Genomic DNA, 13,367 nt, shown 5'->3' with positions numbered 1-13,367 from the left:
CCAATATACAGGGCAGTGCTACCCCACCCAATATACAGAGCAGTGTTACCCCACCCAATATTCAGAGCAGTGTTACCCTACCCAATATACAGAGCAGTGTTACCCCACCCAATATACAGAGCAGTGTTACCCCACCCAATATACAGAGCAGTGTTACCCCACCCAATATACAGAGTAGTGTTACCCCACCCAATATACAGAGCAGTGCTACACCAGCCAATATACAGACGAGTGTTACCCCACCTAATATACAGAGCAGTATTACCCCAGCCAATATACAGAGCAGTGTTACCCCACCCAATATACAGAGCAGTGTTACCCCACCCAATATACAGAGCAGTGCTACACCAGCAAATATACAGAGCAGTGCTACACCAGCCAATATTCAGAGCAGTGTTACCCCACCCAATATACAGAGCAGTGTTACCCCACCCAATATACAGAGCAGTGTTACCCCAGCCAATATACAGAGCAGTGCTACACCAGCAAATATACAGAGCAGTGTTACCCCACCCATTATTCAGAGCAGTGTTACCCCACCAATTATTCAGAGCAGTGTTACTCCACCCTTAAACAGAGCAGTGCTACACCAGCCAATATACAGAGCAGTGTTACCCCACCCATTATTCAGAGCAGTGTTACCCCACCCATATACAGAGCAGTGATACACCAGCCAATATACAGAGCAGTGTTACACCACCAAATATACAGAGCAGTGCTACACCAGCCAATATACAGAGCAGTGTTACCCCACCCATATACAGAGCAGTGATACACCAGCCAATATACAGAGCAGTGTTACCCCACCAAATATACAGAGCAGTGCTACACCAGCCAATATACAGAGCAGTGTTACACCACCAAATATACAGAGCAGTCCTACACCAGCCAATATACAGAGCAGTGTTACCCCACCCATATACAGAGCAGTGCTACACCAGCCAATATACAGAGCAGTGTTACCCTACCAAATTAACAGAGCAGTGCTACACCAGCCAATATACAGAGCAGTGTTTCCCCACCCAATGTACAGAGCAGTGCTACACCCAACCTCTTCACTCAAACTATCAGGAATCGGTGTACCAGGGGACGTTTGCTAACTATGCAACTTAATAATGATAAATAAGTAATTCAAATATGACCGATTGTTAAAATTACTACAAGCCAATGATTATTTTCAGAGTATCTTACATACATGTGTGCAAGGCGTGAATGATATGGTTACAGTGGAGAACAGTAGTTTGGGTTATTTCGGTTATCATGACACTAGCGTAGAGTATTATCGGCATCTGCTTGAACGTTGGCATTCAGGGGCTTAGCTTGGGGAAAATAAAATGTAAGCAGTCATATTGCAGTACTTATTTTTCTTGAACTCTCATAACGCTTCAAACACGAGCCCAAGCAGGCCCGTGTAGCATATCTAAAACAGAGATATCACGCAATGTCCTCACCACGTTCTGTACATAACACATTTTAAGTATAAAACAGTTTGATTTTTGTGATCAAACCAAGATATCCTCATTAAATTAAATGAATAATAACCACAGGAACAAATTACATTTGGCGTAAAAGGTAAACCAGCTGTGAAAATTAAATGAATAGACCACTGAAAATCAGTTATGACACCAGGTGTTCGCGAAATGGGTAAAGGAAATGTAACAAGCAAACAACAACATCAAGCCAACTCATCAACGACACTTGTGTCACTGGGAGGCGGATCAACCTGTAAATTAACAAAAGATCATGTAACTATAACAAACGACTGAAAGAAGACCACACCAAAGTACATCTTTTTAATTATTTATTTTATTTTATGTTTGTGACGATTTCGAAGTGTAAGCACTCGCTTTTTGTGATACCTGGTAGTTATGCCACTCGCGTAATGTACAATACCTCAATACATCATAGAACAAAATGTGTTCCGTGACTTAATATATTACGAACGAAAAACGTTTTAGGCGGAATTTCAGCAATAACTCGGAAGCAGAAAATGTCTTCTTATCTGTCATACTGTCGAGAGAATTTGCTGTCACCTCCCTTTCCAAACCACTTTTCATTAAAAAAAGCATACGGAGTCATCGCTTCATCGTTCCATTGCATCGCCCCGTCGTATCGCGTTAACGCACCATCATTTTGCATCATCGCTCCACCGCATCGCTTCATAGTTTCATCGCATTGTTCCATCGTTTCATCGTATTTCTCTATCATTTAATCGCATCGATTCATCGTTTTATTGCATAGCTTCATCGTTTCATCGTATGCTATATCATTTAATCACATCGATTCATCGTTTCATTGCATAGCTTCATCGTTTCATCGTATGCTATATCATTTAATCGCATCGATTCATCGTTTCATTGCATAGCTTCATCGTTTCATCGTATTGCTCTATCATTTAATCACATCGATTCATCGTTTTATTGCATAGCTTCATCGTTTCATCGCATTAGTCAATCGTTTTCTCGCATCGCTGCATGGATTCATAGCCCCATCTCCCATACAAAATCTGTAGTTAAAACGGTCTTGATGGGTTTTTGTGTAAACTATTTCTGTACCTGGACTTATTAAATGAAGGAATGAATGTGGTTTATTTTATCAAGGGCAGAATATGAATAGATGCTTTCGCTCAGGTAGTAACAGTGTCGTATAGGATTCAACAATAGCAGACCCATGTGGCGTCCGCGAAACAGAAAAACTAGGTCGTCGATTAGCCACTCCATCAGAGGAACAGAACCCAAGTAATGTCGCAGGAACGTTAAAACTTAATTAAAATTCATATTAAGTTCTAAAGATTTAATGAACATTGCATATTGGAACACAAACGTCAGATCCCAACAAACACGTTAAACACGTACACTGAACACACATCGGCAGCGGCTCCCCGCCTTAAGACACACGTCGATAGTTCAGTCGACCGATGTGTCTAAACAGTTATACATCAAAATTGATACATTAGTTACTGTCTGGGATCTAATTTGTGGAGAAGTAATCTTGACGTGGTTATTATTTACTTGCAGTTTCAATGTTTTTGTTCATTTCGATTTGACAAGAAGTAATGCGGCTGTAATGTCTGAAACAAAGACCACTCCAGTGCGTGTCAGCGGGGTTGACCTACCTGTGGAACGCCAGCTCCTATGATGGCGCCACTATGGATCATCGGTCCTTCTTTGCCAACAAACAAACCTGGAAGAAGACACCGATAGAATCAGGAAACATCACTGGTCAGTGACTGTTTCGAGTCGTTCTTTCGTAACTTATGTATGTTGAACTATGAGGGTTCGTTGTATATCACGGTCTACGTGCGTATTCCGTCTGTCTGCGTCTGTGACAAATCTCACACCGCGAGGTACTGGTATTGGACTAGACGGGTGGAACGTACCTCCTGCTACACTGAAGAGGACTCCAATGGACTTGGCGAGAAGTGTGGCGAACCTTGCGACACGCGGGACCTTGATGCCATTCAGATAACACTTGATCTCAGGTATACCAGACCCCCCGGCGACGGGCTGAAACAGTCAGACAGCATTTGATCTCTGGGGTACTAGATTACCCCCACCCACCCCACCCCCCTCCTGCAATGGGCACGTTTGTACACACAACATCCCCATAACCTAAACATGTTTTGAATTTTAACATGTTTAAATACAATTAATAATACACTCCTAATGAATTATGTTTAGTGTTTAAACATGTTTAGAGCTTAGTGTAATCTTTGTCTCATAAGTTTACATTCTAAACATATTAAGATAAAGCGGATGTTGTGTTTAAAGTGGTGTTCAGACTGTCAGACAACTGATGTCACAAACTGTGTTTAGATAGAACAGTCATACAAAACATGTATTCCGTTTGGGATTTAAACACATTCCTAAACATCACTAAACATGTCTTGTATTTGCATATATTGTAAACACATTTTACAGTGTAGGACATCTGTGTCCCCTGTATCTTGCAATAGTTAGGGTACAGATTCAGTGTATCTATACATTGGTGTATCAAGTGATCAACAACTGCGTACATTTGCAGGTAGAAATGAACACAAACAACACAGAAGGCAGGTGTACATGTCATAATGTGCATTTGTCTCTGAGTTCCCAGTGCTTTTGAGCTGTGTAGAGTACTGGATCCCGGGAACGAGCGTTTTAAATCGGAGATTAAACAATAATCTGTATCTTGTTTTACATGATCACATCTTACTCTTCACGATAAACACGATATACACCTAAGTCAGTGAGTCGTTATAACATCGTCTCCCGGGAAAAATGTAATAAAATTATATGTCACGATTTAAGTGTAGCGTTTCACTTCTACTTTAACTTCTCCTAAATGTGTGCATATTTCTAGCGGCGTGTGTCTCCAGAGCAGGGAGGCATAGATGGCTGTTAATGGACAATTTTCAAAAGTAATTACTGTCAGTTATTGTCTTCTGGAAAGAGAGCACATAGTGACGACTAAATAGTACAGTAGAACAGAGAAACACGGCCTTGAAACATGTCAACTAAAAAAGGTGAACACGATAAATAAAACATGACGCACGGCTTCACGCTTCAGCGTCATTTGTAAACATAATGTTCATAATGCAGTGTTGTAAAAATCTCTGCATGTTTCCTTTGATGATTTGGAAATTACCGTTATGGGCTTTCAAGAAGTGTATTTTAAGGGTAATGACAATCAACAACAGCGCTTAACATCAGTCGGACACATCGTTGTGGGAAAAGAGTGACTGTGACGGTGGATGTACATGGGTGACCGTGAGGGTGGATGTACACAGTGACTGTGAGGGTGGATGTACATGGGTGACTGTGAGGGTGGATGTACACAGTGACTGTGAGGGTGGATGTACACAGTGACTGTGAGGGTGGATGTACACGGTGACTGTGAGGGTGGATGTACATGGGTGACCGTGAGGGTGGATGTACACAGTGACTGTGAGGGTGGATGTACACGGTGACTGTGAGGTCGGATGTACACGGGTAACTGTGAGGGTGGATGTACACAGTGACTGTGAGGTCGGATGTACACAGTGACTGTGAGGGTGGATGTACACAGGTGACTGTGAGGTCGGTTGTACACGGTGACTGTGAGGGTGGATGTACATGGGTGACTGTGAGGGTGGATGTACACGGTGACTGTGAGGGTGGATGTACACGGGTCACTGTGAGGGTGGATGTACACGGTGACTGTGAGGTCGGATGTACACGGGTAACTGTGAGGGTGAATGTACACAGTGACTGTGAGGGTGGATGTACACAGTGACTGTGAGGGTGGATGTACACGGTGACTGTGAGGGTGGATGTACACGGTGACTTTGAGGGTGGATGCACAAGGGTGACTGTGTTGGCGGATGTACACAGTGACTGTGAGGGTGGATGTACACAGTGACTGTGAGGTCGGTTGTACACGGTGACTGTGAGGGTGGATGTACATGGGTGACTGTGAGGGTGGATGTACACGGTGACTGTGAGGGTGGATGTACACAGTGACTGTGAGGGTGGATGTACACAGTGACTGTGAGGTCGGTTGTACACGGTGACTGTGAGGGTGGATGTACATGGGTGACTGTGAGGGTGGATGTACACGGTGACTGTGAGGGTGGATGTACACGAGTCACTGTGAGGGTGGATGTACACAGCGACTGTGAGGGTGGATGTACACGGTGACTGTGAGGGTGGATGTACACAGTGACTGTGAGGGTGGATGTACACGGTGACTGTGAGGGTGGATGTACAGGGGGTGACTGTGAGGGTGGATGTACACGGTGACTGTGAGGGTGGATGTACACAGTGACTGTGAGGGTGGATGTACATGGGTGACCGTGAGGGTGGATGTACACGGGTGACCGTGAGGGTGGATGTACACAGTGACTGTGAGGGTGGATGTACACAGTGACTGTGAGGGTGGATGTACACGGTGACTGTGAGGGTGGATGTACATGGGTGACCGTGAGGGTGGATGTACACAGTGACTGTGAGGGTGGATGTACACGGTGACTGTGAGGTCGGATGTACACGGGTAACTGTGAGGGTGGATGTACACAGTGACTGTGAGGTCGGATGTACACAGTGACTGTGAGGGTGGATGTACACAGGTGACTGTGAGGTCGGTTGTACACGGTGACTGTGAGGGTGGATGTACATGGGTGACTGTGAGGGTGGATGTACACGGTGACTGTGAGGGTGGATGTACACGGGTCACTGTGAGGGTGGATGTACACGGTGACTGTGAGGTCGGATGTACACGGGTAACTGTGAGGGTGAATGTACACAGTGACTGTGAGGGTGGATGTACACAGTGACTGTGAGGGTGGATGTACACGGTGACTGTGAGGGTGGATGTACACGGTGACTTTGAGGGTGGATGCACAAGGGTGACTGTGTTGGCGGATGTACACAGTGACTGTGAGGGTGGATGTACACAGTGACTGTGAGGTCGGTTGTACACGGTGACTGTGAGGGTGGATGTACATGGGTGACTGTGAGGGTGGATGTACACGGTGACTGTGAGGGTGGATGTACACGAGTCACTGTGAGGGTGGATGTACACAGCGACTGTGAGGGTGGATTACACGGGTGACTGTGAGGTCGGATGTACACGGTGACTGTGAGGGTGGATGTACACGGTGACTGTGAGGGTGGATGTACAGGGGGTGACTGTGAGGGTGGATGTACACGGTGACTGTGAGGGTGGATGTACACAGTGACTGTGAAGGTGGATGTACACAGTGGCTGTGAGGGTGGATGTACACGGGTGACTGTGAGGGTGGATGTACACGGGTGACTGTGAGGGTGGATGTACACGGGTGACTGTGAGGTCGGATGTACACGGTGACTGTGATGGTGGATGTACACGGTGACTGTGAAGGTGGATGTACATGGGTGACTGTGAGGGTGGATGTACACGGTGACTTTGGGGGTGGATGCACAAGGGTGACTGTGTTGGCGGATGTACACAGTGACTGTGAGGGTGGATGTACACAGTGACTGTGAGGTCGGTTGTACACGGTGACTGTGAGGGTGGATGTACATGGGTGACTGTGAGGGTGGATGTACACGGTGACTGTGAGGGTGGATGTACACGGGTCACTGTGAGGGTGGATGTACACGGTGACTGTGAGGGTGGATGTACACGGGTGACTGTGAGGGTGGATGTACACGGGTGACTGTGAGGTCGGATGTACACGGTGACTGTGATGGTGGATGTACACGGTGACTGTGAAGGTGGATGTACATGGGTGACTGTGAGGGTGGATGTACACGGTGACTTTGGGGGTGGATGCACAAGGGTGACTGTGTTGGCGGATGTACACAGTGACTGTGAGGGTGGATGTACACAGTGACTGTGAGGTCGGTTGTACACGGTGACTGTGAGGGTGGATGTACATGGGTGACTGTGAGGGTGGATGTACACGGTGACTGTGAGGGTGGATGTACACGGGTCACTGTGAGGGTGGATGTACACGGTGACTGTGAGGGTGGATGTACAGGGGGTGACTGTGAGGGTGGATGTACACGGTGACTGTGAGGGTGGATGTACATGGGTGACTGTGAGGGTAGATGTACACGGTGACTGTGAGGGTGGATGTACACGGGTCACTGTGAGGGTGGATGTACACAGTGACTGTGAGGGTGGATGTACACAGTGACTGTGAGGGTGGATGTACACAGTGACTGTGCGGGTGGATGTACACGGTGAATGTGAGGGTAGATGTATACGCTGACTGTGAGGGTGGATGCACAAGGGTGACTTTGAGGGTGGATGTACACAGTGAATGTGAGGGTGGATGTACACAGTGACTGTGCGGGTGGATGTACACGGGTCACTGTGAGGGTGGATGTACACGGTGACTGTGAGGGTGGATGTACACAGTGGCTGTGAGGGTGGATGTACACGGGTGACTGTGAGGGTGGATGTACACGGTGAATGTGAGGGTGGATGTACACGGGTGACTGTGAGGTCGGATGTACACGGTGACTGTGAGGGTGGATGTACACGGTGACTGTGAAGGTGGATGTACATGGGTGACTGCGAGGGTGGATGTACACGGTGACTGTGAGGGTGGATGTACACGGTGACTGTGAGGGTGGATGTACACGGTGACTGTGAGGGTGGATGTACACGGTGACTGTGAGGGTGGATGTACACGGTGACTGTGAGGGTGGATGTACACGGTGACTGTGAGGGTGGATGTACACGGTGACTGTGAGGGTGGATGTACACGGTGACTGTGAGGGTGGATGTACACAGTGACTGTGAGGGTGGATGTACACGGTGACTGTGAGGGTGGATGTACACGGTGACTGTGAGGGTGGATGTACACGGTGACTGTGAGGGTGCACCTACCTCATACACGGTCAGACAGGCGGCGATGATGACAAAGCCCACATTGAACATCAGCAGGAACAGCAGCGACTCCACCAGACACCCCTCTTTGGAACACTTCTGTATGGCTGACATGTCAAGGCACAGAACGCTCCACACGCCAACATGTGCGTTAAAGGTAATCCAACGGCCGGTCAATGATATACTTGTCGGTCTGGGGTCTAACCTAGTCTTGAGCAACAAATTGCACAGACCAGCTTACTTCTAAACACAATTTACCTGACAAATATAGATACCGTGTGTGTACGGAACATATTAGATATGAGGAATACCTCATCAATGTCAGCCTGTGTGTCATGTGTTACGTGTTTGTATGGTGTAACCATATATTCTATAATGACGTTCGGTCACGAAAATACACCAATACAGACAGCCAGCCTCCTTGCAGACTCTCTGCCCAAGTGTTCTCTAATCTCATCTGTGGGGACCTTAGCCTCAATGTGACCATTCAGTATGGGAGAACAACTTGCAAGGATATATTTCCATGTCATGAATGTGTCAGTGTGTTACGTTACATTGTGCGGTGAAAACCACGGGCAAGTAATGATGATACCCATGGCGATGTTGGTATTCGAACCCTGGAACATGGCAGGACTACGACCAAGAATTACGGAGCCTTAGACGTCGGCCACAGCCACATAAACAGCACGTGCAGCGGCCTCATTTCAGTGAAGGATACACACATCGATAGTGTTGAACTTCCAGTGAGACAAGAGCTTGACAATGCTGTCTATATACAGGGCAACCTGAAAGAAGAAGTAGACACACTATCAGGAGACCGACATGACGTACAGGACACACACAGACGCATCGCTACCAGGAAGGCTATATTATATATGTTCCCTATGTTTCAGTCTTAGCTTCTCTGTCAGGGTCACCGACTTGCAATGTCTGCGCTTTATAACCACATACATTCCTATGATCACAGGAAATTGATGATTTGAGATACATCTTATTCCATATTCCTGGCAATGTGGAGAATGCATACTCACCATTCCAGTCAAAAGTCCAACCAAAAACGTAATAATCCATTTTATAGCCTCAATCTTGTTGTCGGACTGAAAAAAATAACCCTCTATCTTGTTTTATCACATGTTTTATTTTATTTTAATGACGTAGTTGCCAACTGTGAAACTAACACTCCATATAAGCCCATATATGTATACATTCATACATCAGACCATTGTCAAGAGACAGGACACCTAGCTTTAGATAAACAGATGGTAGTTTGACGTTAGGTGAGGAGAGGTGAATGGGGTTAAACGTGTGTGTGTGTGTGTGTGTGTGTGTGTGTGTGTGTGTGTGTGTGTGTGTGTGTGTGTGTGTGTGTGTGTGTGTGTGTGTGTGTGTGTGTGTGTGTGTGTGTGTGTGTGTGTGTGTGTGTGTGTGTGTGTGTGGCTTCTTGTACTAGTCCGTATTAATGCCGATTTTATAGTGCTAGCCCACTGAGATATCATGCCGCAGTTTGACACGAATACCCAACTCAGACACAGTCTTAATGTCGGGCGCCAGGCATGGTAACAGCAAGTACCCACGTGGCCGGGGATCGAACTCCGGACCCCCCGCTCTCCTGTTGGACGTTCTACCACTGGTCCACGGAGGCGGTCTTGACGTAAGGAACATAAACGCATACCACTGTCAATATTAATACTCTATTCTGTTTCCGATCTGTACCTTTTAACACAAACATCAATAAAATGATCACTTCAGAGTCATACATCAAAACGTTACCATAACAGTCAGCGTCTCGTCTGGAGTTAACGTGTGTGACACTCACGTGCTCTTGCTGTTGTCTTTTCAGGAGGAGCTCGTAAGGTTCGTTGAAACATCTGTCGTAATCCAAACTCTGGAGGAAGACGGTAGATTAGAAACTGAGAGAGTACCAGATGTAAACACAAATAACCGCACCATTATCTCGTAAGTTCGTGGACGTCCTGGTTGGAACTGAGGAACAAGTTCTGTTTGTTTGTTGTTTAACGCCGAACCCAGCAATATTCCAGCTATATGACGGCCGTCTGTAAATAATCGAGTCTGGACCAGACAATCCAGTGACTAACATCATAGGCATCGAGCTACGCAGTTGGGATACGATGACATACATCAACCAAGTCAGCGATCCTGACCACCCGATCCCGTGAGTCGCCTCTTGCGACAAGTATAGTCGCCTTTAACGGCAAACATGGGTTGCTAAAGACCTATTCTCTCCCCGGATCTTCACGGGTGTCTGGAGGATAAGAGTGAGCTGCTTGTAAGAGGGGCCTGATACAAAGTGGTCGGGGTTTCAACCTCGGTTGCTTGGTTGATTGCGTATCTTTGACGGCGTAGGACGTTTATCATAATATCAGTGGTTTGTCTGGTCCAGACTCGATTCCACACAGGCAACGGCAACACGACTGAGTGCGGGTTACACAACACACAATGAATCCTGTCACCTGACGCGAGCTGTCACACTATTCCTCTGAAGCGCACATACAATCATAACAGTTACACAAGCAGACTGATCTTCGAAGATCATCGCCGGACATCCTGAGTCAAAGGTCACTAGCGTGAATAACACACAGTGAGTGAGTTAGGTTTAACGTCGATTTGAACAAATTTTCAGTTATATCACGGCGTGTGAGATTCACGTGGGAGGAAAGCCCGAAGTAATGCAGGTCTTAGACATCTACCACTTAGTTGAAAACCACGAGCACGAATATGATGCTGTCGAACCTAAAAACATATACGGGGCGAACCGGTATTCGAACCCAGAATTATAGGTTTCTGGCGTGTCCAAGGGACGCACGTCTGCTCAGGGGGTCCTCAGATCGATCCCAATCGCGTAGATCGATGCTCAAGATGTCAATTACTGGATTATCTGGTCCAGACTCAATTATTCACAGACCGCCGTCATGTAGCTGGTATATTGCTGCTAGCGGCGTTAAACAACAAACAATCAAACATACGACTGGGTCACCCACGCCCCCCAAGCAGTCAAAGGTTGTCAGTGTTAAACGTTAATGAAGAACACACCTGTCAATTAACGTGACTTTTGTCATCGACAAATTGTATAGTTTTAACTGGAAAATAAACAAACTTACTTCAAAGTCCTTTGTCAGGAGGGTGGGCTGACGAGACGGCAACAGTGGGGTCTGTATTGATAGATAAGCGTTAATTGTGTGCATACATGTCGCTTATGTTATTCCACATGTACATTTATACATGTGTACCGTTTCATATCAACTCTAACTATATCACACTAATGATAATCGTTTTGAAACACAAACACGTTAAAGCAGAGAAATAATTAATCAAAAGTGTCTTAATCATACTCCCGATTTTAGAAACAATATGAAATAATTTCGATGAGTGGGTTTGTATGTTTGTACGAAAAAATTATAACCGCGTGGGCTAAACCACATATTACAGCACATTAAACCAATTATTTCGAAGCACTCTTTCTAATATCGTTTATCGTTAAGTTACATAAAGATTACTGTTTACAAGAGTTGTAAGCTGCCGAAATGCTTTTTTAGTGTTTACATTAGATTCCCTCTGTTACATTTAGCGACATGATTGCACCTAGTTCAAAGCGAATCCCATTTGAGCGTATTGTATTTGAATAAACTATTAAACAGTTCTATGCTTTTAGATAATTATTTTTAGTATGATAAAGGCAATTCACTCTTTTCAGTTAATTATGTTGACATTACTCGATTATTTATAGACCGCCGTCATATCGCTGGCACACTGCTGAGTGTGGCGTTGAACAATAGAACGAACAAAAGAACATTTCACACCTAATCAATGCCCTAAAAACCAAGCAGACATCTAAGTGCACTCGTTTCCCTATATGTCCACGGTGCCGTTGTACAAAGCGATCTTATCACTAAGGTGATCGTAACTCCAATACCTTAACATAGACAACGGCAATCAGGCAGGATTTGTACTGTAAAGATAATTCAATTATATGTCTAGAAAACCGGAAATAATCATGAAACATAGCCTCGGAAGACTTTGCTACCCACGAGTTTGTAAACTCGGTTTTAATTAATATAAATCAGCTATGGTTATGATATCAGTGTTCATTGATTACAGATGCAGACGACATCCTACCAAGTAGGTCAGAAGTCAAGGGGGCGTGCCGTTTGGGTGCTGGCATAACTCGATACTTCATGAATTGACGGTGAAAACACATAGGACTAACAAGATGAAATGGTTGGTGTTGGAGTAAGTGACAGTGAGAGTAACCTACCCTCTCCTCAGTGTCGGCCGTGCCACTCTCATCAGTCCGCAGTCGATCCCTCGCACCGACGGGCCAACTAGTGGAAGCCATTTTGATGACCTTAACCTATGACATGGCGGTAGATTTGATCAGGTGGGCGTGACAGCACTGTCGATCCACGTCCTGTATCGGTATCAACTGCGAATATGATAGCGCCAGCCGGCTACCGTCATGTAAATCAGTGGTAAAGTACACAACCACTACTACAGAAATTATAAACAATCACTGATATAGTCACCATGGTAATTACAATCAAGGGCGGTCAAGCCGTCAAACTGTACATTCCTATTACACATGTCATACAATATATCCCCAACATTCACGTGTCATTCTGCAGATTCCTATTACACGCGTCATTTAATTTATCCCCAACATATACGTGTCATACTGCACACGCCTATTACACGTGTCATTTTATATATCCCCAAATATATGTGTCATACAGCACATGCCTATTACACGTGTCATTTTATATATCCCCAACATACACGTGTCATACTGTACATTCCTATCACACGTGTCATACTTTATATCCCTAACATTCACGTGTCATACTGCACATACCTATTACACGTGTCATGCTACATATCCCTATCACACACGTGTCATACTGCACACTCCTATTACACGTGGTGTGCTATATATCCCCACGTGTCATAACTGCACATTCCTAGTAGACATGTCATACTATGTATCCCAACATACACATGTCATACAGCACATGCCT

The 13,367-nt window shown here is 45.5% G+C and overlaps 1 protein-coding gene across 1 annotated transcript; it reads right to left on the bottom strand.

Annotated features, from left to right (window-relative positions):
- Window positions 1-1,675: 1,675 nt before the first annotated feature.
- LOC125372497 (H(+)/Cl(-) exchange transporter 6-like) lies at window positions 1,676-12,701 on the bottom strand. The gene is made up of 9 exons (XM_048382719.1): window positions 12,611-12,701; window positions 11,457-11,507; window positions 10,154-10,222; window positions 9,369-9,434; window positions 9,056-9,122; window positions 8,338-8,444; window positions 3,380-3,506; window positions 3,116-3,183; window positions 1,676-1,723 (listed from the first exon to the last, which is right to left on the bottom strand). The coding sequence occupies exons 1-9, from the start codon at window positions 12,689-12,691 to the stop codon at window positions 1,676-1,678; spliced, it is 684 nt and encodes a 227-aa protein (XP_048238676.1). The 5' UTR covers window positions 12,692-12,701.
- Window positions 12,702-13,367: the final 666 nt, after the last annotated feature.

Source organism: Haliotis rufescens, unplaced genomic scaffold (genome assembly GCF_023055435.1).
Source record: "Haliotis rufescens isolate VD_foot unplaced genomic scaffold, xgHalRufe1.0.p SCAF_408, whole genome shotgun sequence".
Taxonomy (NCBI): domain Eukaryota; kingdom Metazoa; phylum Mollusca; class Gastropoda; order Lepetellida; family Haliotidae; genus Haliotis; species Haliotis rufescens.
Note: the sequence above shows the minus strand (reverse complement) of the source record. Positions and strands in the feature narration are given on the sequence as shown.